The 27,985-nt window shown below is 34.4% G+C and overlaps 1 protein-coding gene across 1 annotated transcript; it reads right to left on the bottom strand.

Moving 5' to 3' along the window:
* Window positions 1-3,254: 3,254 nt before the first annotated feature.
* Window positions 3,255-27,985, bottom strand: LOC128237798 (deleted in malignant brain tumors 1 protein-like). The gene is given in 16 exon segments (XM_052953384.1): window positions 3,255-3,283; window positions 3,533-3,700; window positions 8,131-8,300; window positions 8,639-8,786; window positions 9,138-9,301; window positions 9,681-9,828; window positions 10,461-10,637; window positions 17,724-17,896; window positions 18,238-18,382; window positions 21,779-21,951; window positions 22,294-22,438; window positions 22,819-22,982; window positions 23,384-23,531; window positions 23,918-24,081; window positions 24,486-24,633; window positions 27,773-27,985. Coding segments are annotated over 16 exon segments (2,334 nt in total). The 5' UTR covers window positions 27,843-27,985.

Genomic DNA, 27,985 nt, shown 5'->3' with positions numbered 1-27,985 from the left:
ATTAAATACAGAATACGAATGTTTAGACTTGGGTTCGCACTTATTGGTCAAGAATGGGAAGCCTACACTAAAACAGGTAAGAGTAGGGAGAGGCGGTAGGGATTGGACCTTAATGTTTCCAGAACGGTGGTTATCATATTAATATTTGAAACTGAAAGCTATTTTTATGTATGCAAAAAACGTTCGTAATATTAAACTGTTGTTTATAAAAAAAGATACGGATAATTGACACTCCATTTACCTGGAGTACAAGTTGGGGAAGTACCATCCAATTGGCCGTCAGCTTGACATGTCCTTACTAAACTGCCATTAGTTACAATGTAACCTTCTGCACATGTGCACGTAACGGCCGTGTTGTAAACAACCGTTGTCCCCGAATCGTTCGACGTGTCTTCTACGTCCGGTACAGAGCAAGTTACTGTTATAACGAATATATTACAATTAATGGCTCTTTGATTGTAACTTTGTACTTAAACTTCAAATACTTAATGGATATAATGGATCTAATGGATTAAATGGAGTTTATGGATTTGAACAGATGCACGTTGACAACATTGTTGTCCTAATTTCAAAAACTGATTTGTTTGATTTATATACATGCATGATCTTAAAGGTAGAACCACAGGTCTTGTACGCGACACATCGTCTTTATATGCCGAACACATGTGGCAGGTTTTTTAAAATCTGTCCATACGAGATAAAATTACAACCCGGACACTAGAGGTTGAGGCGGACACACGGAAGGACGGTGCGATTTTGATAGGCCCACCTTTCTGGGGCATATAAACATCGCGATTTCGTGTATCAGTAAGGTCATTCCGATCAACATATTATTTATGAATAAATACAAATACTATTCACCACTTAAGACACGGCATAAAACAAAACTTAATTTCAATGATTTTCAAGAGAATCGTTTTAAAATTTGAGCGATCATTTTTATTAAATGGACATTTTGCACGGGTTCACAATTTGTTCGCGATAAATTAAATACAGAATACGAATGTTTAGACTTGGGTTCGCATTTATTGGTAAAGAATGGGAAGTCTACACTAAAAACATGTTAGAGTAGGAAGATGCGGTCTAGATCGGACCTTAATGTTTCCAGAGCGGTGGTTGTCATGTTAATATTTCAAACCGAAAGCTATTTGTATGTATGCAAACAACGTTCATAATATTAAACTGGTTTACATAAAAAACAGATGCCGACTATTGACACTCCACTTACCTGGAGTACAAGTTGGGGAAGTACCATCCAATTGGCCGTCAGCTTGACATGTCCTTACTAAACTGCCATTAGTTACAATGTAACCTTCTGCACATGTGTACGTAACAGTCGTGTTGTAAACAATCGTTGTCCCCGAATCTTTCGAAGTGTCTTGTACGTCCGGTACAGAGCAGGTTACTATGATAACAAACAAAAGTACTTCGATTGTAACTTTGTACTTAAACTTCGAATAGTTAATGGATATAATGGATTTAATGGATTAAATGCAGTTGATGGATTTTTTCAGATGCATGTTGACAACTTTGTTGTCCTAATTTGTTCATACTGATTTATTCGGTCTATATATAAATATTGTTATGTGCATTTACATCAAACGAAAACAAAGTCTTATTTGAAAGACAATCAGCTAAATCTAATTCAATTTCAATTTCGTTATTTATACTTTCAATAATTTCCTCCGATTTTTTACGCTTGTTCTACATCCGTTACAGAGCAGTTTACTATTATTGCGGAAAAAAAGCAAACAACAGCACCTAAAGTAAGCACCGATTTTCGGATAATTATGCTTAAAATGCTTTCTGGATGGTATTACTCGTGAAGGTCAAATAAGCATGTTAAATTTGAGTCCGAAGTCATATTTGAAATTTGTATAAAAATGAATAGCATTTGCTGGAAACCATCCCTGTTCATAAATATAACAACAATCGGAACACCTCGGCCATTTACTTTGGACGAAAACAACCTCGGATGTATATAGACTGTTTACAATGTCAAAATTATTTACATTTAAATACGCAAGAAGATCGCGTAGCAATTTTAATGTGGTAATTATAAACCTTAGGAGTATACTCTTGGGAATCTTAATTATCTATGCAATCATACACTTCACTGGCAACCAGTTTGAACAAAGAAACACAAATTACACGTTAATATGCTACAATTAACAATAATAATAATAATAATAATAATAATAATAATAATAATAATAATAATAATAATAATAATAATAATAGCTACTGCTACTATGGCTTCTGCTACTACTACTACTACTTCAACTACTACTACTACTACTACTACTTCTACTACTACTACTACTACTACTACTACTACTACTACTACTACTACTACTACTACTACTACTACTTACTACTACTACCACTACCACTACCACTACCACTACCACCACTACTACTACTACTACTACTACTACTACTACTACTACTTCTACTACTACTACTACTACTACTACTACTACTACTACTACTACTACTACTACTCCTCCTCCTACTACTACTACTACTACTACTACTACTACTACTACTACTACTACTACTACTACTACTACTACTACTACTACTACTACTACTACTACGACTACTACTACTACTTCTACTACTACTACTACTACTACTACTACTACTACTACTACTACTACTACTACTCCTACTACTACTACTACTACTACTACTACTACTACTACTACTACTACTACTACTACTACTACTACTACTACTTCTGCTACTGCATCAACTGCTACTACCACTACTACTACTACTACTACTACTACTACTACTACTACTACTACTACTACTACTACTACTACTACTAGTACTACTACTACTACTACTACTACTACTACTACTACTACTACTACTACTACTACTACTACTACTACTACTACTACTACTACTACTACTACTACTTCTGCTACTACATCAACTGCTACTACCACTACTACTACTACTACTACTACTACTACTACTACTACTACTACTACTACTACTACTACTACTACTACTACTACTACTACTACTACTACTACTACTACTACTACTACTACTACACTACTACTACTACTACTACAACGACTACTACTACTTCTACGACTACTACTACTACTACTACTACTACTACTACTACTACTACTACTACTACTACTACTACTACTACTACTACTACTACTACTACTACTACTACTACTACTACTACTATTTCTGCTACTTCTTCTACTGCTTCGGACGATTCACTACTCTGCCTTGGTCATGCCACAGAATGCTGTTAGGGCATGGTGTTATTCAAATATGACATACTAGCTTGATATTATTAATAGCAACTTGTAATACTACTGTTATATTAGCAGTACCATATTTATGAAATTTAAAATATGAACATCTTATTTTCGATCTGATTGCAGACGGAGGTAACATTGTGAGGTAAATCAAACTAGACGTTCCAATTGCTAAAACAGTTTGATATACTATATACGATGGTACTGATTAATCGTTACATTCATGCGCATCGTACCTTGATGACAGACTGGTGGTGTGGTCCAACCGCTTGTCGAGCATGAAATGATCACTGCACCCGACGACGTATATCCAGAATTACACGAGTACGTTACACGTGCACCGATGAGTGTGTTTGTTGGGGATGTGTACGTGCTGTGTGGCACCGCTTGTACGGTGCCAGAATCTGCGTATAAAACAAAATGTTGAAAAAAATATAGGAAACATTCTAATTAATTGATTGGGATCGCAGAATTTAAATTATATTTTTAATATAATAACTTACATATTGATATATAAGCCTATAAGCAACTCAAGTGTATTATGAAGTAAATAACAAGAGCAACACGATTTCGGGTATCAGTAAACATCTTGTCTGCATGTTTACCGTGACATTACCATTGCAGCAACGTAGCGTACAAACGTACGCCAAGATTTTGGCCGAGTCATTACGCTGGGTCATGCCTCAGATCACTACTACTACTACTACTACTACTACTACTACTACTACTACTACTACTACTACTACTACTACTTCTACTACTACTACTACTGCTACTACATCTACTGCTACTACCACTACTACTACTACTACTACTACTACTACTACTACTACTACTACTACTACTACTACTACTACTACTACTACTACTACTACTACTACTACTACTACTACTTCTACTACTACTACTACTACTACCACCACCACCACCACCGCCACTGCTACAACTACTTCTACTACTACTACTACTACTACTACTACTACTACTACTACTACTACTACTACTACTACTACTACTACTACTACTACTACTACTACTTCTTCTTCTACTGCTTCGGACGATTCACTGCTCTGTCTTGGTCATGCCACAGAATGCTGTCCGGGCATGGTGTTATTCAAATATGACATATTAGCTTGATATTATTAATAGCAACTTGTAATACTACTGTTATATTAGCAGTACCATATTTATGAAATTTAAAATATGAACATCTTATTTTCGATCTGATTGCAGACGGAGTTTACATTGTTAAGGAAATCAAACTAGACGTTCCAATTGCTAAAACAGTTTGATATACTATATACGATGGTACTGATTAATCGTTACATTCATGCGCATCGTACCTTGATGACAGACTGGTGGTGTGGTCCAACCGCTTGTCGAGCATGAAATGATCACTGCACCCGACGACGTATATCCAGAATTACACGAGTACGTTACACGTGCACCGATGAGTGTGTTTGTTGAGGATGTGTACGTGCTGTGTGGCACCGCTGGTACGGTACCACAATCTGCGTATAAAACAAAATGTTGAAAAAAAAGATAGGAAACATTTTAATAAATTGATTGGGATCGCAGAATTTAAATTATATTTTTAATATAATAACTTACATATTGATATATAAGCTTATAAGCAACTCTAGTGTATTATGAAGTAAATAACAACAACAACACGATTTCGGGTATCAGTAAACATCTTGTCTGCATGTTTACCGTGACATTACCATTGCAGCAACGTAGCGTACAAACGTACGCCAAGATTTTGGCCGAGTCATTACGCTGGGTCATGCCTCAGATCACTGTTCGGATTTAATCGTAGCGGCAACAAGTACTCGTACAAGCGTGGCACGTTTTGTATAAATGATTAGTTATATTGTTTTGTTGATCGTGAATATAGCCCTAGTGTATCATCTGTTAGTGGTTATAGTCAAGATGATAATGATAATAGGAAATAAAGGGAGAGTTGCGGTTTTATCATATTCAAATTCGATATATAAGCTTCATATAAGTAGGAACTTGTAATACTACTGTTACATTAGCAATAACATATTGATGGCATTTAAAATATGAACGCCTTATGTTCGATCGAATTCAAGACGGAATTTACATTGTGGAGAAAATCAAACTAATCGTTGCAGTTGTTAAAAGAGTTTGATATACTAACTACAAACATAATGATTAATTGTTCTTTTTATGCGCATCGTACCCCAATGACAGACTGGTGGTGTGGTCCAACCACTTGCTGAGCATGAAATGATCACTGCACCCGACGACGTGTATCCAGAATCACACGAGTACGTTACACGTGCACCGAGGAGTGTGTTTGTGGGGGCTGTATACGTGCTATGTGGCACCGCTGGTAAGGATCCACAATCTGGTGTTGTTTTTTTAGAAAAAAATGTTGAAAAAAGATAGGAAACATTCATTAAATATATATTCAATATTGATTAAAATAATCTTAGTTAGCTTAATTCAAGTATTTATAAAGTAAACAATGAACACATGATTTCGTGTACCAGTAAGCTCTTTGTTTGCATGTTTACCCCGACGATTCCGTTGCAGCAACGTAGCGTACAAACGTACGCCAATATTTGTAATTATTCATTAGGCTTTCTGAGTCGTATCGGATGTTGCTGTTCTGACATAATCGTAGTAGGGGGATAAAGTAATGATACAAGCGTTGTGCGTTATGTAATGAAAGCACTGATAGTGCTGAAAGGCTTGAGCGTCGAATACTTCTATTGGTTACTCGCTTGCCCGCAAAACTCACTCACTCACTCACTCACTCACTCACTCACTCACTCACTCACTCACTCACTCACTCACTCACTCACTCACTCACTCACTCACTCACTCATGTGGTTCAATCTAGTATGATTTTCAACTCCACATTAGCTCATTCAACTTAACATTGAATTTTTGTGATCTATGATAAAAATCAATAACACGAATACGTAACACGTGCACCGAAGAATGTGCTTGTGTGGGTTGTGTATGTGCTGTAAGGCACCGCTGGTACGGTGCCACAATCTGTGTATAAAAAACTTGTTGAAAAAGGAAATATTCTAACTGTTGGGCTTATATCACAGAATTTAAATGATATATTTAATATTGATTCAAATATTCTAATTTTAGCTTATAATCAATTCAAGTGTATTATGAAGTAATATGATAAAAAAAACACGATTTCGTGTATCTAAAAGCTCATTTTGATTAAGCATTATTAATTATGAAATAATACAGATAATATTTATAATTTATTTACGATAGGAATGAAAATTAAATTCAAGTGCTTTCCAAGAAATTAGTTTTAAATCTTAAGTGGTCGATTTAATTAATTGTCTTGATTGAACCTTTATGTTATTAGAGCGGTGGTTTTTCATATTTTCGTTTAAAACTGAAAGCAGTGTTTTATGCAGGCAAAAACTAATGGAACGGAAAATTGGTTTCCACAAGTCAGTAGCCTTATATTAATTCATGTATACCACATACCTCGAGTACATATTGGGGAGGCTCCATCCAATTGGCCGTCAGCTTGACATGTCCTACCTAAATTGCCATTTGTATGGATGTAGCCTCCTGCACATGTGTACTTTACTGTCGTGTTGTAAAAAATCGTTCCTCCAGAATCATTGGAAGTGTCATTTACATTCAGTACAGGGCAGGTTACTAGGAGAACGAATTTATAACAAATAATAGCACTTCAATATCAACTTTGTACGAACATTTCCAATACTTTAAGATCATTAAACAGTTTGCATACAAAACCAATCTGATTTGAAACACAAATTAAGATTTTAATAAACTTGTAAAACATGCACGCACGGCGTATACTAATTAAAATGTGTATAAAAATAATAGTATTTGGTAGTTAACATCCCTAGCGCTACACTTGACATGAATGTGAATACTAACTTCAGAGCTTTACATTGTGCCATTATGCCATACAGCTCCTCGATAATACTTTCATTTTATGCCATGTTGAATCCAAGAATCTCAACAAACAGGAATAGTTGTATAAGTTTATTTCTTTTTTTGGATTGTAACAATTGTTTTTACCTAATGGCAGATTGTTTGACGTCATAGAATTTCTTGACTTTGACATCAGTTATGAAGTGCCCGTTTCGGAATCCGAATTAGGCATCTTAAATAATGTAATATTCTAAACAACTCTGTTCAACACTTTTCAACACGCTTATTTATAACAGCGATTCACAGTTTCGATACAGTAAAGAAGCTCACTTTTAACTGTAAAAATGATCTATGTTACAAACACCCAAAACATGTAAAGAGATGTTACATACTGTATTGTTCTAGCAAGTCAACGTCACTTATTCACTTGCGATGTGGCCGTAACCTGTACATGTTCTTATTAACAGATACAATCTTAGTATAAAAAACAGCAGAAAATACATTTAAGAAAGATTCAAGTAGAAAGTGATATGCATATGTATTTAAATAGCAATTATGGATACGGAAGCATACAGATAATTTGATTTCAATGCTTTTTCGAACGTGTTTCTGTTTTCCTTTATATTTTTAAATCGTATTCCAATATAAACTATTAATTCAATGGCTTATTTTTCACTCTTGGGCCAAGAACACGATTGAAAGAATGCTTACAAATACATTACCAAAGAAATAATATTGTCTTAATTTATTTTTCATGGAAACAATTATGATCAGGGGTCGTTTCATCAAGACACTTAGGAGAAATTTGTACTTAGAACATGGTTTTCAGAACTAGTATGGTGTTGCTTATAAACTTAGGTCCGAAGTTTCTCGTCGAATTACTGACGAACCGGCCCGAAATTAAAAAGAAAAATACTCCTACCATTACAATTAACTCCGACATCGTCGCTATGCCCGCAGTTCTGCTGTCCCCATGGTCTGAACGTACACGCGTCGATCGAAGCCTCGTCTCCTTGACAAGTGACATCGTCCAGCCAAATCGGGCCACTACCTGCACCGAAATCAGCAACCGTGCGTAATGCCACACTGTCACTAGAATAGATGAAATTTTGATGAACACATACTTTTATAATAGAAATGCATTGTTTCTTAGATTAAGATGACTTGTTTTTGATACTTAAGAAAATGAACTTTCGTAATGCAATCATTGCAAATGCTGACACCCACACGATTCCAATTCTTGGATTGATATGAATGCTGGTGTTCGTTTTACTTTTTTAATTGTCTGCCAAACAATTTCAGAATTTTCCCACGAATAAGTCAGTAAAGCATACACAGATGTTTAAAACAAAACAAGAATATCTAACCGAGAATTACTTCAATAAAATTAGTTTTGTTTAAACATTTAATCATTTATGAAAAAAAAATACGTAGGATATCCGAGCTGTCGACACACGACCTTGGCAAAGTTTGTATTTATGCCATCATCACAGACAGTACCCCATGTGTCATTGTGAAATACTTCAACACGACCCTCTAAGAACGTTGTACCGTTACGTAGTCTTATAGCAGGTGTGCCTAAAGAAGGATGCATACAATATGAAATTACGTTCTACCTTCAAAAATCTACGTCTATATTTTATGTTTTATATGGGATTATGTTGATTTCCGAATGGTCATATGTGTTCCTGAAGTATCAACAATGTAAGCCTTGCATTGTTATATAAAACAATCCCCATCTACAATATTTTAGTGTTTTTTCCTTTAATATTGATATGCATTCACGATTGTACTTGCTGTTTTGTAGCTGAATTTTATATGACGCATGTAGACTTTGTATGTTTGAATAATGTATGTACTGTTTTATAAAATTATGCATTTTTCTATTGTACTCTATAGAAATGGAGAAAAGAAGGTGAAATCAGGTACATGTTACTCCGACATCTTCGTTATGTCCGCAGTTGTGTTGTCCCCATGCACTGAACGTACACCCGTCGATCGAAGGCTCGTCTCCTTTACAAGTGACATCGTCCAGCCAAATCGGGCCACTACCTGCACCGAAATCAGCAACCGTGCGTAATGCCACACTATCACTAAAATAGATGAAATTTTGACAAACACATACTTTTATTCTGGAAATGCATTATTTCTTATTATTGACCCTTTCCACACTTGGTGTATGCAACTGATTAAAATTACTTGTTTTTGATATGTAAGAAAATGAACTTTTGTAACACAATCGGTACAACTGCTTAAAACACAAAGAAGCCCACATGATTCCGATTCTTGGATTAAAATGAATGTTTATGTCCTTTTCATTTTTTCAATTTTGTATTATTGACTGACAATCGATTTTGAACCTTTTCCTTGAATAGGTGATTGAAGTTGTGAAAAATGTTTAAAAAGGCCGAGATTTACTTCAACAAAACTAGTTTTGATGTAATCATTTACATAATTAAGAAAATAAATTACGTAGCATATCCTAGCTGTCGACACACGACCTTGGCAAAGTTTGTATTTGTTCCATCATCACAGATCGTACCCCATGTTCCATTGTGTACTACTTCCACACGACCCTCTAATTGAGTTGTACCGTTACTTAATCTAATCGCTCGTGTTCCTAAAGAAGGATGCATACAGTTTTAATTATGGTCTAACAAAAACTATTTGATCATGATTATCTTAAATCCTTCTTTCAGAAATATTGCTTTCGTCTATATTTTTTATGTTTATTTTGATTTCCAAATAGACATACATATTCCTGAAGTGTTTACTATTTAAGGCCTGCATTTTTATATAAAACATTCGCATTTCATTTTTGTGTTTTTCGTGTATAAGTAAGCTCATTCTGATTAATCTTTATAATTTATGAAATAATACAATAATATTCATCATTTAAACTACGATAGGAAATAAATTAAGTTCAAATTGTGTTAAAACAATCGTTTTAAATCTTAAGTGGTCCCATTTTTCAAGGGTTCACTATTTTTTGCGAAATAAACGTGATATTGAAATCGAATGATTAGACTTGGATTCGCAATTAATCTTCAAGATCGAGATGCCTACGCTGAACAACATGTAACTGTAGGGAAAGAAGGTCTAGATTGAACCTTTATGATTCCAAAGTGATGGTTTTTCATGTTTACGTTTGAAACTGAAAACCGGGCCTAATGCAGGCAAAAGTGATTAGAGTGGAAAAAAGGTTTCAATACAAATCATTAGTCTCATAATTATTCATATAGCCTTATATACCTGGAGTACAAGTTGGGGAAGTACCATCCAATTGGCCGTCAGCTTGACATGTCCTTACTAAACTGCCATTAGTTACAATGTAACTTTCTGCACACGTGTACGTAACAGTCGTGTTGTAAACAATCGTTGCCCCCGAATCTTTCGAAGCATCCTCTACGTCCGGTACAGAGCAGGTTACTATGATAACGAATATATTTTTGTTCTTACATTTTAAGTACTTTAAGGGCATTTAAATGTTTGCAATTTTGTTGTTTAATTGTCTTTAATTGATTTGTTTGATTTATGTATATGCATAAACGTTAAACGACAACAAAAAGCCTCATTTAAATACGATAAAGCTTATTATAATTTAATAACAAATGCGTTATTTATGCTTTTCCGGAAAAGTAAGCATCGCCGGTTGTATGTTCATATTATTATGTTTAAACTTATTTCTTGATGCAAGAGTTTAATATTCGTAATTAATGTGCTTGTGAATTCACGGTGGGTGTTTACTGAGTAAAATATGTATAATAATAAATTATTATTATTAATAATAATAAAACATGCTAGTAAACATCCCTACATGAACATACGTTATAAGTGCTCTTCAGTATAAGTAAGCATCGCCTGTTGTATGTTAATATCATTATGTTAAATCTTATTTCTGAATGAAAGAGTTTAATAATCTTGTAAAAAATGTGGTTGTGAATTCAAAATCAAACTAATCGTTGCAATTGTTAGAACAGTTTGATATGCTTAATATGAAGATGATTATTAACCGTTCTATTTATGCGTATCGTACCTATATGGCAGTCCGGTGGTGTGGTCCAACCGCTTGTCGAGCATGAAATAATCTCTGCACCCGACGCCGTATATCCAGAATTACATGAGTACGTTACACGTGCACCTAGGAGTGTGTTTGTGGGGGCTGTGTACGTGCTATGTTGTACAACTGGTACATTGCCACAATCTGTGTATGAAAAGCTTTTTGACAAAAGGATAGGAAACATTATAACCAATGAGCTTATATCCCTGAATATAAGGTATATATTTAATATTTATTCAAGTATTCTTATTTAGCATATAAACAATTCAAGTTTATTATGAAGGAAAAAATGAAAACACGATTTCGTGTATCAGTAAACTCATTGCCTGCACGTTTACCGCGACATTATCATAGCAGCAACAATGCGTACAAACGCTGTCTGAGTCATGCCACTGATTGTTGTTTGGACATAATTGTAGCAGCAACAAGTACTCGTACAAACGTAGTGCGTTTTGTAAACTGATAAGTCATTGTGTATTTTGGAATAAAGCCCTAGTGTTTCATCCGTTAGTGGTTCTAGTCAGGATGATAATTATAGTAGGAAATCGAGCGGGAGTCACTATTTAACCTTTTGTTGTATTAAATGTGACATATTAGCTTGATATAGAAACTTGTAATACTAAACTGATATTTGCAAAACCATATTGATGGAATTAAAAATATGAAATTCTTATGTTCGATCGAATTCTAGACATAATTTACATTGCGGAGGAAATCAAACTAAACGTCGCAAGGTCCTAAACCGTTAGATATACTAAATACAAAGATGATGATTTATCGTTACATTCATGCGCATCGTACCCCAATGACAGACTGGTGGTGTGGTCCAACCGCTTGTCGAGCATAAAATGATCACTGCACCCGAAGACGTGTATCCAGAATTACACGAGTACGTTACACGAACACCGAGAAGTGTGTTTGTTGGGGCTATATACGTGCTGTGTGGAACTGCTGGTACGGTGCCACAATCTGTGTTTAAAAGTTGTATCAGTAAGCTCATTGACTGAATTTTGCCGCGACATTATCGTATCGTAGCGGCATCAAGTACTCGTACAAACGTAGTGAGTTTTGTAAAAATGATAAATGATTGTGTATTATCGAGCGTTAATAAAGCCCTATTGTTTCATCTGTTAATGGTTCTAGTGAAGATGATATTTGTAAAAGGAAATCGAGTGTAAGTCGCAATTTAACCTTTGGTGGTATTCACATATGACTGTTTGCTTGATATTAATAAAAACTAAATAATACAACTGTGATATTGGCAAAAACATATTTATAAAATTTAAAGTCTGAAATTGTCATGTTCGATCGAATTCCAGACATAATTTACAATGTGGAGAAAAATCAAACTAAACGTCGCAATTGCTAAAACAGTTTGATATACTAAATACGAAGATAATGATTAATGGTTACATTTTTGCACATCGTACCCCAATGACAGACTGGTGGTGTGGTCCAACCGCTTGTCTGGCAATATATGGTCATTGCACCCGACGACGTATATCCAGAATTACATGAGAACGTTACACGTGCACCGAGGAATGTGTTAGTGGGGGCTGTATATGTGCTGTGTGGAACCACTGGTACGGTGCCACAATCTGGGTATGAAAAGCATGTTGAAAACAGATAGGAAACATTTCAACTAATATGCTCATGTCAAAGAATTAAAATCATAATTTAAATATTGATCAAAATATTTTTATTTTGGCTTATAATGAATTCAAGTATATTGTGAAGTTAAAATCATAACAAAACACGATTTCGTGTATCAGTAAGCTCGTTGACTTCATGATAACGCGACATTATCGTAGCAGCAACGAAGCGTACAAACGAACGCCATGAAATCGTATGATTGACTGGGCTGTCTGAGTCGTGTCATAGACTGTTGTTTGACATAAAAGTAGCGGCAACAATTACTCGTAAATGCGCAATGTGTTTTGTAAAAATGATTAGTCACTGTGTATTATCGATCGTAAATATAGTCATATTGTATCATCTGTTATTGGTTCTACTCAAGATGATAATTTAAGTAGGAAATCAATCGAGAGTCGTAATTTAACCTTTGGTTGTATTCAAATATGACATATTAGCTTGATATAGATAGAAACTTGTAATACTACTGTTATATTAGCAATTACGTATTTATGGAATTTAAAACATGAAATTATAATGTTCGATCGATTTCCAGGTGGTGGAGAAAATCAAACTTATTGTTGCAATTGCTAAAACAGTTCGATATACTTGAAACGAATATAATGATTAATCGTTTTATTTATGCGCATCGTACCTTTATGACAGACTGGTGGTGAGGTCCAACCGCTTGTCGAGCATGAAATGATCACTGCACCCGACGCCGTATATCCAGAACTACACGAGTACGTTACACGTGCACCGAGGAGTGTGTTTGTTTGGGCCGTATACGTGCTGTACGACACTGCTGGTACCGTGCCACAATCTGTGTATCAAAAGCTTGTTAAAAAAAAGGATAAAAAACTTTCTATCTATTGGGCTGATATCCCAGAAATTTAATTATATATTTATTATTGATTCAAAAAATCAATTTTTAGCATATAAACAATTCAAGCATTCTATGAAGTAAATGAAAACACGAATTTGTGTATCAGTAGACTCGTTGGCTGCATGTTTATCGCGACATTATCGTAGCAGTAACATAAATTTCCGTAAGATTTCGGATGATTCACTACACTTTCTGGGTCATGCCACAGATTGCTGTTTGGACATAGTTATTGTGGCAACAAGTAATCGTACAAGCGAAGTATGTTTTGTAAAAATGATTAGTGATTGTGTATTATCGATTGTAAACATAGTCTTAGTGTTTCATCCGTTAGTGGTTCTAGTCAGGTTAATAAGTATAGTAGGAAATCGCGTGAGAGTCGCAAATTAACCTTTGGTGGTATTTAAATATGACATATTACCTTGATTTAAATAGAAACTTGCTATACTAAACTGATATAAGCGTAAACAAATTGTTGGAATTTAAAATCTGGAATTCTTATGTTTGATCGAATTTCAGAAAGAATTTACATTGTGGAGAAACTAAACGTTGCAATTGCTAAAATAGTCTGATATACTTAATACGAAGATTATGATTTATCGTTACATTCATTGACATCATACCCCAATGACAGACTGGTGGTGTGGTCCAACCGCTTGTCGAGCATAAAATGCTCACTGCGCCTGACGACGTATATCCAGAATTGCACGAGTACGTTACACGTGCACCGAGGCGTTTGTTTGTGGGGGCTGAATACGTGCTGTGTGGTACCGCTGGTACGGAGCCACAATCTGTGTATATTTTTTTGTTGAAAAAGAGATAGGAATTATTGTAACTATTGAACTGGTATCTGTATGCGCTTCAAATGAGCTATGAATGACAATCTTTACAGGTTCCCAATTTCACGATTCAGTTGTGCCCAAAAACGATTTCCATCACTGCCGGAAAGAAAGTAGACGCTGGACTTCAAGCCCGTATTCAACTATTTCACTTAGCGCTCCTATGTTGAAATAAACGATACAAATGATGTCATTTGTAAACATGTATTTATATTATGAAGAATAACATCCTGATTCGTATAGAAAACAAAAAAATGCGTTTTTTTTAAAATTTTTACAAATTTAAGAATTTCCTTCTTCTCCCTCATATGCATAATACATTTAAACTGCGATGCTAAGTTGTGGCTAAAATATTCATTGTTACTACCGGTGCAAAGTTGAATTTATGAAATGTAATGTGCATGTTTATATTGTTATGATAATGTATTTGAATAATGAACATTGATGTTACATAAATAATAAAACTCATGTGCACTAAATACCAGTCCTATTGAAGTATGCAGTCCTATTGAAAAGTTATAAAGCACAAGATAGTAATTAAAAGGAAAATATATACTTATAAATTTTGCTAGCAGAACTTTATTGTACGCTCTTTTACAAGTTAAAATACATCTTTAAGCACGTAGTTATTCCAATAAATTAATTATAGTGATTAAAAAAAGGAATATTTCGACTATGAAACTACTACTACTACTACTACTACTACTACTACTACTACTACTACTACTACTACTACCACCACCACCACCACCACCACCACCACCACCACCACCACCACCACTACTACTACTACTACTACTACTACTACTACTACTACTTCTACTACTACTACTACTACTACTACTACTACTACTACTACTACTACTACTACTACTACTACTACTACTACTACTACCACCACTACCACTACTTCTATTTCTACTACTACTACTACTACTACTACTACTATTACTACTATTATCACTACTACTACACTACTACTACTACTACTACTACTACTTTTACTACTACTACTACTACTACTACTACTACTACTACTACTACTACTACTACTACTACTACTACTACTACTACTACTACTACTACTACTACTACTACTGCTACTACATCTACTACTACTACTACTACTACTACTACTACTACTACTACTACTACTACTACTACTACTACTACTACTACTGCTACTATCACAACCACTACTTCTATTTCTACTACTACTACTACTACTACTACTACTACTACTACTACTACTACTACTACTACTACTACTACTACTACTACTATTACTACTACTACTACTACTACTACTACTACTTTTACTACTACTACTACTACTACTACTACTACTACTACTACTACTATTACTACTACTACTACTACTACTACTACTACTACTACTACTACCGCTCAGAAAGACACACACATACGAACAAATGATAGCCTATAAGCGTCTTTATGCTACGATTTGAAATTTGTAAGCAAATCGGTATCATTGTTTAACCCGCTGCTGAAAAGAAATGGTGAAACAGTGAAAGAGTGTTAAATTAAAAAGCAAATTGGTTTTTAAGTATATACTACTAATAGTGTTTTGTTGGCATTCTTCTGTGACTTGGAATATAATTGATCGAATGTCAGACAAAAGAAAACACAAGTCATCTCACCAATGTCCGTTCCCCAAATAATACCTTGTCCTTTTTTTGGCCAATCGATATGGGTTGTCATACCGTCTTCTCGTGGTGAATGTTTGTGAAAATGTATTTTAAAGTACATCAATGCATGGACAAGTTACAGCCCGGACAAGCAAGAAATAAAGAAATTTTAACAAACGACCCTTTAGATGTGACCTTGACAGTTGACCTTAGTTTATGGGTCTAACCGGCGACACGCCAGCTTTTTAGTATGAACATTTCTTCCAAGTTATGTTTTAAAAAGAAAACCATTGCATGGTCATGCAACAGTCCGTGGCGAACATGTATGGCATTTTTTTCAAAATTTCCTATGCATGGATGGGTCATAGCTCTGACAAGCCAAAAATGAAAAAAAGACCAATGACCAGCTTGACTCTTGCTATTTTGCCAAATCCGACAATGGACAACAAAGTAACATACATTATTGTTGGCGCTCGGCCATCCAGCAGACAGCCCTACAGTCCGCCGATATACCCCAATCCAATAACCTATTTTTTCTTCGAAGAACTTAGATATAGAATTATTATTATTATTATTATTATTATTATTATTATTATTAATTATTATTATTATTATTATTATTATTAATAAATTTATTTTCATGTCACATTTAAAATGTAAGAACTAAATTATCATTGTACGATCCTTACATGTTTCAGATCCCGCGTAAATGCATATTTGCTGTTAAATGCATACATGTTCATTTTAAGAAATTCTTCGTGTATGCAACACACTATAACTGCTGCAAACAATAGATCTATGTTGCACAAACCCAACACATGTATACATAATGTATTGTTCTAGCAAGGCGATGTGGCCGTAACCTGTACATGTTCTAAGAAGATGCAACTTTGGTGTAAAACTTCAGCAGAAAAAAGTTTAAAGAAACGTATCAATATTTCAAGTAGAAAATGATATGCATATGTAATTAAAGAGCATGTATGAATACTGAAGCCTACAGATGATTCGATTTCAATGCTTATTCGAACGTGATTTTATTTTCCTTAATATCCTTACATTAACTATTAATTCAAATGCTGAATATTCACCCTTGTGCCAACAAAATATTTTTGGCATTACGGACGATTCATTAAATACGGAATTTGTTATGGCCTTTACGGCAAATAAGCAAAGAGAAGGAAATCGGTCCCAGAAACCGTAGTTTGGTTCTATACAGTGTTTATTGTACGAAAGAATGCTTACCAGAACAAAATAAAGAAATGATTATGTCTCGATTTATTTTTCATGTGAAAACATGATGATCAGAGGGTCGTTTAATCAAAACACTTTGGAGAAATTTTAACTTAAACCATGGTTTCAAAACTAAGGTAATGCTTATAATCTTAGGTGCGAAGTTTTTAATATATATTTCTTGACGAAAAGGCACGCAACAAAATTGTAAAAAGACCCTACCATTACATATAACTCCGACATCTTCGTGATGTCCGCAGTTGTGTTGTCCCCATGCACTGAACGTGCACGCGTCGATCGAAGGCTCGTGTCCTTGACAAGTGACATCGTCCATCCAAATCGGGTACCCAGTACCTGCTCCGAAAAAGGCACTCGTACGTGCTTCCGCATTGTCACTGGAATTGGTGAAATTTTGATAAATACATATTTCTATTCTTAAAATGCATTATTTCTTAGAAAGGTCCCTTTTTAAAGCAATTATTTCAAATGTTTATAGAATTAAGACACCCACACGTCTTGATTCCCTTCTCTGGAATAAAATGAATGCTTGCGTCATTTTCGCTTTTTTAAATGTGTATTACTAACTGCCAATCTATATCGGGCTTTTCGCATGAGTATGTGAATAAAGCCAAAACAAATGATTACAAAACCAGCATCAAAACAAAAATGCTTGACCGAGAAAAACTTCAACAAAACGAATAGTCTAATCATTCGCTCATTTTTGAAAATAAATTACGTAGGATATCCGAACTGTCGACACACGACCTTGGCAAAGTTTGTATTTATGCCATCATCACAGACAGTACCCCATGTTCCATTGTGAAATACTTCAACACGACCCTCGTGCGTTGTACCGTTACGTAGTCTTATAGCACTTGTGCCTAAAGAAGGATGCATACATTTTGAAATTGTGTTCTAACGAATACTATAAGATCATGATTATCTTAAATCATTCTTCCAAATATCTTGTATTCGTCTATAGTTTATGTTTTATATGGGATTATGGTGATTTTCGAATGGTCATATATGTTCCTGAACTATTTACAATTTAAGTCTTGCATTGTTTTATTAAACATTCTCCATCTAAAGTATGAAATTGTCAAGTTCGATCGAATTCCAGACATAATTTACAATGTGGAGAAAAATCAAACTAAACATCGCAATTGCTAAAACAGTTTGATATACTTAATACGAAGATAACGATTAATTGTTACATTTATGCACATCGTACCCAAACGACAGACTGGTGGTGTTGTCCAACCGCTTGTAGAGCATGAAATAATCTCTGCACCCGACGACGCATATCCAGAATTACACGAGTACGTTACATGTGCACCGAGGGTGTTTGTTGGGGCTGTATACGTGCTGTGTGGCACCGCTGGTACCGTGCCACAATCTGTGTATAAAAGGCTTGTTAAAAAAGGAAGGAAAATAACTTTCTAAATAATGGGCTTTTATCCCAGAAATTAAATCATATATTTAATAGTTATTCTAATATTCTCATTTAGGTTATAAACAACTCAAGTGTATTATGAAGTAAAAAGTAAAAAACAAACACGATTTCATGTATCAGTAAGCTCGTTGGCTGCATGTTCACCACGACATTTTCGTAGCAGCAACATAAATGAACGCGAAGATTTCGTATGATTCACTACACTTTCTGGGTCATGCCACAGATTGCTTTTTGGACATAATTATTGCGGCAACAAGTAATTGTACAAGCGAAGTATGTTTTGTAAAAATGATTAGTGATTGTGTATTATCGATTGTAAACATAGTCTTAGTGTATTACCCGTTAGTGGTTCTAGTCAGGTTACTAAGTATAGTAGGAAATCGCGCGAGAGTCGCAAATTAACCTTTGGTGGTATTTAAATATGACATATTACCTTGTATTAATTAGAAACTTGCTATACTAAACTGATATAAGCGTAAACATATTTTTGGAATTTAAAATCTGGAATTCTTATGTTTGATCGAATTTCAGAACGAATTTACATTGTGGAGAAACTAAACGTTGCAATTGCTAAAATAGTCTGATATACTTAATACGAAGATTATGATATATCGTTATATTCATGCACATCATACCCCAATGACAGACTGGTGGTGTGGTCCAACCGCTTGTCGAGCATAAAATGCTCACTGCGCCTGACGACGTATATCCAGAATTGCACGAGTACGCTACACGTGCACCGAGGAGTTTGTTTGTGGGGCTGTATACGTGCTGTGTGGTACCGCTGGTACGGAGCCACAGTCTGTGTATATTTTTTTGTTGAAAAAGGGATAGGAATTATTGTAACTATTGAACTGGTATCTGGATGCGCTTCAAATGAGCTATGAATGACAATCTTTACAGGTTCCCATTTTCACGGTTCAGTTGTGCTTAAAAAACGATTTCCATCACTGCCGGAAAGAAAGTAGACGCTGGATTTCAAGCCCGTATTCAACTATTTCACTTAGCGCTCCTATGTTGAAATGAACGATACAAATTATGTCATTTGTAAACATATATTTATGTTTATACTACTACTACCACTACCACTACTTCTATTTCTACTACTACTACTATTATCACTACTACTACTACTACTACTACTATTACTACTACTGCTCAGAAAGACACCCACACATACGAACAAATGATAGCCTATATGCGTCTTTATGCTACGATTTGAAATTTGTAAGCCAATCGGTATCATTGTTTAACCCGCTGCTGAAAAGAAATGGTGAAACAGTGAAAGAGTGTTCAATTTAAAAGCAAATTGGTTTTTAAGTATATACAACTAATAGTGTTTTATTGGCATTCTTCTGTGAATTGGAATGTAATTGATCGAATGTCAGACGAACGAAAACACAAGTCATCTCACCAATGTCCGTTCCCCAAATAATACCTCGTCCTTTTTTGGCCCATCGATATGGGTTGTTCTACCGTCTTCTCATGGTAAATGTTTGTGAAAATGTATTTTAAAGTACATCAATGCATGGACAAGTTACAGCCCGGACAAGCAAGAAATAAAGGAATTTTAACAAACGACCCTTTAGATGTGACCTTGACAGTTGAGTGGTCTTAAGCCAGCTTCTCAGTATGAACATTTCAAGTTATTTTTTAAAGAGAAAACCATTGCATGGTCATGCAACAGTCCTTGGCGAACATGTATGCCATTTTTTTCAAAATCTCCTATACATGGATGGGTCATAGCTCTGACAAGCCAAAAATGACAAAAAAGACCAATGACCAGCTTGACTCTTGCTATTTTGCCAAATCCGACAATGAACAACAAAGTAACATACATTATTGTTGGCGCTCGGCCATCCAGCAGACAGCCCTACAGTCCGCCGATATACCCCAATCCAATAACCTATTTTTTCTTCGAAGAACTTAGATATAGAATGATTTTTTTCTATTATTATTATTATTATTATTATTATTATTATTATTATTATTATTATTATTAAATTTATTGTCACATTTTAAATGTAAGAACTAAATTATCATTTTACAATTCTTACATGTTTCAGATCACGCGTAAATGCATATTTGCTGTTAAATGCATACATGTCCAATTTAAGAAATTCTTCGTGTATGCAACACACTATAACTGCTGCAAACAATAGATCTATGTTGCACAAACCCAACACATGTTTACATACTGTAGTGTTATAGCAAGGCGATGTGGCCGTAACCTGTACATGTTCTAATTAAAGGTGCGATTTTAGTGTAGAACTTCAGCAGAAAAAAAGTTTAAAGAAACGTATCAATATTTCAAGTAGAAAATGATATGCATATGTAATTAAAGAGCATGTATGAATACTGAAGCCTACAGATGATTTGATTTCAATGCTTATTCGAACGTGATTTTATTTTCCTTAATATTCCAATATAAATTATTAATTCAAATGCTCAATATTCACCCTTGTGCCAACAAAATAGTTTTGGCATTACGGACGATTCATTAACTACGGAGTTTGTTATACCCTTTAGGGCAAATAAGCAGAGAGAAGGAAATCGGTCCCAGAAACCGTAGTTTGGTTCTATACAGTGTTTATTGTACGATCGAATGCTTAGCAGAACAAAATAAAGAAAGGATTATGTCTCGATTTATTTTTCATGTGAAAACATGATGATCAGAGGGTCGTTTCATAGAGACACTTTGGAGAAATTTTAACTTAAACCATGGTTTCAAAACTAAGGTAATGCTTTTAATCTTAGGTGCGAAGTTTTTAATATATATTTCTTGACGAAAAAGCACGCAACAAAATTGTAAAAAAAACCCTACCATTACATATAACTCCGACATCTTCGTGATGTCCGCAGTTGTGTTGTCCCCATGCACTGAACGTACACGCGTCGATCGAAGGCTCGTGTCCTTGACAAGTGACATCGTCCATCCAAATCGGGTACCCACTACCTGCACCGAAAAAGGCACTCGTACGTACTTCCGCATTCTCACTGGAATTGATAAAAATTTGATAAATACATATTTCTATTCTTAAAATGAATTATTTCCTAGAAAATGACCCCTTTTAAAGCAATCATTTCAAATACTTAAAGCATTAAGACACACACACGTCGTGATTCCCTTCTCTGGATTAAAATGAATGCTTGCGTCATTTTCACTTTTTTAAATGTGTATTACTAACTGCCAATCTATATCGGGCTTTTCGCATGAATATGTGATTAAAACCAAAACAAATGATTACAAAACCAGCATCAAAACAAAAAAGCTTGACCGAGAACTACTTCAACAAAACAAATATTCTAATCATTCGCTCATTTATGAAAATAAATTACGTAGGATATCCGAGCTGTCGACACACGACCTTGGCTAAGTTTGTATTTATGCCATCATCACAGACAGTACCCCATGTTCCATTGTGAAATACTTCAACACGACCCTCGTGCGTTGTACCGTTACGTAGTCTTATAGCACTTGTGCCTAAAGAAGGATGCATACATTTTGAAATTTTGTTCTAACGAATACTAAAAAATCATGATTATCTTAAATCATTCCTTCAAATATCTTGTATTCATCTATAGTTTATGTTTTATATGGGATTATGGTGATTTTCGAATGGTCATATATGTTCCTGAACTATTTACAATTTAAGTCTTGCATTGTTTTATAAAACATTCTCCATCTATTTTAGTGTTTTTCCTTGAATATCGATATGCATTCTCGATTGTACTTGCTGTTCTGTATCTAAATATTAAATGATGTATTTACACTTTGCATAATGTATGTACTGTTTTTTAATACTAGGCATTTTATTCTATTGTACTCTTTAGAAATGGAGAAAAGAAGGTGTAATCAGGTACATGTTACTCCGACATCTTCGCCATGTCCGCAGTTGTGCAGTCCCCATGGTCTTAACGTGCACGCGTCGACCGAAGGCTCGTGTCCTTGACAAGTTACATCGTCCAGCCAAATTGGATCAATACCTGCACCGAAAAAGGCACTCGTTCGTACTTGCACAATGTAACTGGAATTGATGAAATTTTGATGAACACATTCGTTTTTTTTAGAAATGCATTATTTCTTATTATTGACCCTTTTAAAACATGGTGTATGCAACTAAATAAGATGACTTGTTTTGATACTAAGTGTTTAAGAAAACTTTTGTAACGCAATCATTACAAACGCTTAAAGCATTGGACACCCACATGATAATCATTCTTGGAATAAAATGAATGCTGTTGTCCTTAACACTTTTCAAATTGTGTATCCAGGACTGCCAATTAATGTCGGGCTTTTTGCACGAATAAGTGATTAAAGCCAAGACAAATGCTTAAAAAAGAAACAAAACAAAAATGTTTGACAGTTTATTACTTAAACAAAACTTGCTTTGTTTTAATCATTTACTAATGTACGAAATTAAATTACGTAGCATATCCGAGCTGTCAACACACGACCTTGGCAAATGTTGTACCTAGGCCATCATCACAGACAGTACCCCATGTTCCATTGTGAAATACTTCAACACGACCCTCTAAGGGCGTTGTTCCGTCACGAAGTCTAATAGCATGTGCGCCTAAAAGAGGATGAATACATTTTGAAATGTGGTTGTAACAAAGACTATAAGATCAGGATTATCATAAATCTTTCTTTCAAACATCTTGCTGTCGTCTATAGTTTATGTTTTGTATGGGCTTAAAGTGATTTCCGAATTGATATATATGTTCCTGAAATATTTACAATTTAAGTCTTGCATTGTTATATAAAACATTATACATCTATTTTAGTTGTTTTTCTTGAATATCGATATGCATTCTCGATTGTACTTGCTGTTTTGTATCTAAATATAAAATGATGTATGTACACGTTGTATGTTTGAATAATGTATGAACTAATTTGTAATACTAGGCATTTTTCAACTGTACTCTTTAGAAATGGAGAAAAGAAAGTGTAATCAGGTACATGTTACTCCGACATCTTCGTGATGTCCGCAGTTGTGTTGTCCCCATGGTCTGAACGTACACGCGTCGATCGAAGCCTCGTCTCCTTGACAAGTTACATCGTCCAGCCAAATCGGATCACTACCTGCACCGAAAAAGGCACTCGTACGTACTTCCACATTGTCCCTGGAATTGATGAAAATTTGATAAATACCTTCTTCTATTCTTGAAATGCATTTTTTCTTATTATTGACCCTTTTAACACATGGTGTATGCAACTAAATAAGATGACTTATTTTTGATAATTAAAAAAAATGAACTTTTGAAACGCAATGATGACAAATGCCTAAAGCATAAAACCACCCACATGATTAAGATTCTTGGAGTTCAATGAATGCTGGTGTCCTTTTCACTTTTTCAGTTGTCTATCCCGGACTGCCAATCAATTTCAGTTTTTTTTGCTTGAATTAGTGATTTAAGCCATGAAAAATGTTTGCAAACCAGCAACAAAACATAAACGTTTTACCGAGAATTACTTCAACAAAATAAGATTCGTTTTAATCATTTACTTATTTAGGAAATTTAATTACGTAGAAAATCCGAGCTGTCGACACACGACCTTGGCAAAGTTTGTATTTGTTCCATCATCACAGATCGTACCCCATATTCCATTGTGAAATAACTCCACACGTCCCTCTAAGTGCGTTGTTCCGTCACGTAATCTAATAACACGTCTAACTAAAGAAGGATGCATACATTTTGAAAGTTTGTTCTAACAAAGACTATTAGATCATAAATCAGCTATAACATATGACCGTGATGTATGACCCTTCAGCCAGCAGAACGCAACAGTGTCGGGACAAAAAGCTCTATACAACTCTATAAAGGAGACAAAACAGCGTATCGAGGGTTTGTGCAATACACGAAGGTTTTACTCGATGAACTCAATATTTGCTTAATGCGACGAGCTTTTTTATTGGTCGATGATGATAACAGAAAAATGAAACTTCATAGTTTTGCACTCGATTTTGCAGCGGTTGAATCCTGTTTTGTTCTGATATCAAATTTACCACAGGGTAAAACTGATTTTTTTTTCCAATTGACTTAACAATAAAGAAGCTATAGGTGTTTTCCATTTCCTCAACAATTCTGTACTTTTAATGAAGTTGGCATGGATTGGGACCATAATCCGTTTTAATATGTTCGTTTTTTTACATAACACTCTTGTTTGCAAGCTAAATCACTATGTTATTGTATGTATATCGAATGTCTTTATCACAGGGAAAACGTGTTTCTATGTGGACTAATAAAGATAATTTTAATTGATAAGAGGTGTGAAGAGATATATAATTTACGTTACACCGTCAAATTTCACTTAAAATTAAAGGTTGCCTATTTTCATCAACACAATGTCATTAAGATGACTTTAGAAAATCGACCACAGCAAATGCCCTTTCAAACATTTGGCAACTATCTAGACGCCATTTTGAATGTATTCATCTATGACATTTCTGCATATATGCAATTACACATTGTTTTCATCTTCGAAGTAAAAATGAGATGACAAACAACGTCAAGATTCCTGCCCATATTTCTATGATTATTTGAATCAACAGTCAGCCACGTTGGATCTTGAATATCTAATAATTTCCAAAAGGTCAAACGAGGCCATCAATCGGGGCTCTATGCTATCAGGATATGCAAACACATTTAAAATATCCCACTGTGTTGCCGTTGTAATGAGAACAATGCTTCTCCCCCACCCCAAAATTGACTATGACCGTGGATCATTTTTTTTAGACAAAAGACCTCCCCCACATGTAGAATGCTAACTCCGAATATAATTACAACCCGCCGATGTTTATTCTGTATAGAAAAATGACCCCTAAGAATAAATTATGTAGACATATAGATAGACAGATTTATGTTCACAGACATAGAAGATGCGAAATAAATTGGCATGTTAGAATTATGCTAATGAATGTGAATAATTAATCATGGATGCTACATTAATAAAACATATCATGTACTGTATTCTTATGAAAAAGGAAATATATACAAATAATAACAAGGAAGAGCCTTAAATTTATCTAGACCTGAATTACGAGTTCATATAAAACTAGTATCATACACTGTGTCAAAATGTTTAATAAAGAATAAAGGGACTTATTTATCATTTATTAGGTAAGAAATCATACAATTAACTGATTGTTGTGTATTGTGTATTGTGAACGAATGTTTGTTTCAGTTTTAAAACAATATTAACAGTTTAAATAAGAGCTTTATTGTGAATAGTTATCATAAAGTGTGCAAATGCTCCATTTTGCCGAAAAGCATCCATACGTAACGCTATTGAAAATCAAATGTGTTTATAATTATAAGGCTTCGATTTTACAAAGTGTAAGTGAATATCTATCAATTTTGTGTTTTCCATAAATGTTAGCACAACAACTTAATTTAAAAAAAAAAATACGTTGCCAATAACAATCTGCGTACAAGTCAATTTAATGGCACAAAAGCAATCCTATTTTTGTCTTCTTTGATGCTTAATATTGCAATATTATGTATACTTTTGAACATTTTAATCTATAGTTGAAACTGGCTATTAAACTCTGCAAAGAACGGAAGCATATACTGGAAGTACTTAACAATAAACACACAGTTAGTTTATATATATATATACATATGGAGCTATCAGAGAACTGGCTTATTCGTTGGCAAACTTCTTTAAACCAACTGGAAAGAAATGGGACTTTATATAGATATATAAAGTCCCATTTCTTTCCAGTTGGTTTAAAGAAGTTTGCCAACGCATAAGCCAGTTCTCTGATAGCTCCATTGACCTTATTGTTAAATGTTGATACCTGGTGACCCATACAATGGTGGTATAATTTGATAGAGATTTGCTTGCTGATTAATTATATGCCAAATAAATGACCGAAAGTACGAAACTCGTATATATAGTTTAAGATGCAACCTATAGAATAATTTGACGGTAGCAATGTCTAGGTTACTATTTTCATCTCATAAGCTGTCTTTTGAAACCGGTCGATGTACAATTAAAATTACAGAACGATATGCTGATGCTGCTTCTATTGTAACTACTATGCGATATGTTTATTATTAACATACACTTGCACCAGAGAGTCAACATTGTATACCATGGGAATATCTTTCCACATTTCGAGTGCCAATTTTGTAAACAAAATGTATCATCTAATAGCACAACTACCAACACTAAACTCACTGATAATCATCTTTATAGATTGTTTTGCGTAAATCAATGATAAACAGTGGTATTTTTAATGATAAATAGTGGTATTTTTAATGATAAACAGTGGTATTTTTAAATGTTCGACTACTGGGTATGTCCCTGTATGTTTTAATTCATTTATAAAATAAATCTTCAAAAAACGTGGTTAAGAACTTTTTAGCCAACTAAAAATGTTTATAAAGGAATTGGAAATAAAATGTAATTTTCCCCATTTCAATTGGCATAGCCAATCATTCCAAAGAAATACGCATCACATAACCAATATGTGAATGTTCAATGTCCGGTGACCCCATATTAATTTGGTGTCATATGAATGTTTTTTGTCCGCAGCAAAAAATAATTAAATAAAAAAGAAATACCGAAATAAATATAATCATTATAGTTTATTTTCAAAGATATGAAAATCGGCGAGTCCGATTTCAGGTGACAAATAAAACAACTATACAAAATGAAATAATTGCTGTTATTATTTATTATCAAAATACATTGTATATTGTAGTATGTCTTGTATGCATTTATGCTACAATAGTTATTCTGTGAAGCAATACTTTTGAAAAAAAAGAAATCACGATAGTGTTATTGAAAGTCATTGAATACTCTTACCTTGACATTTGGTACACGGAATAAAGAAAATCCCTATCATCAAAAGCTTCCAAAACGGTCCACTTCCCATGATGCCAAACAATCTTTAGCGGTAAAAAATAATATAGTTTTATTGCAGTATTACACGAGTCTAAAGAATAATGTCTATTTATGACGATCTAAAATAAATTTATTTAAGATATATGTCTTTGACGTTGACGTTCATGATTTTAA

The sequence above is a fragment of the Mya arenaria genome, chromosome 6 (genome assembly GCF_026914265.1).
Source record: "Mya arenaria isolate MELC-2E11 chromosome 6, ASM2691426v1".
NCBI classification, from domain to species: Eukaryota; Metazoa; Mollusca; class Bivalvia; order Myida; family Myidae; genus Mya; species Mya arenaria.
Note: the sequence above shows the minus strand (reverse complement) of the source record. Positions and strands in the feature narration are given on the sequence as shown.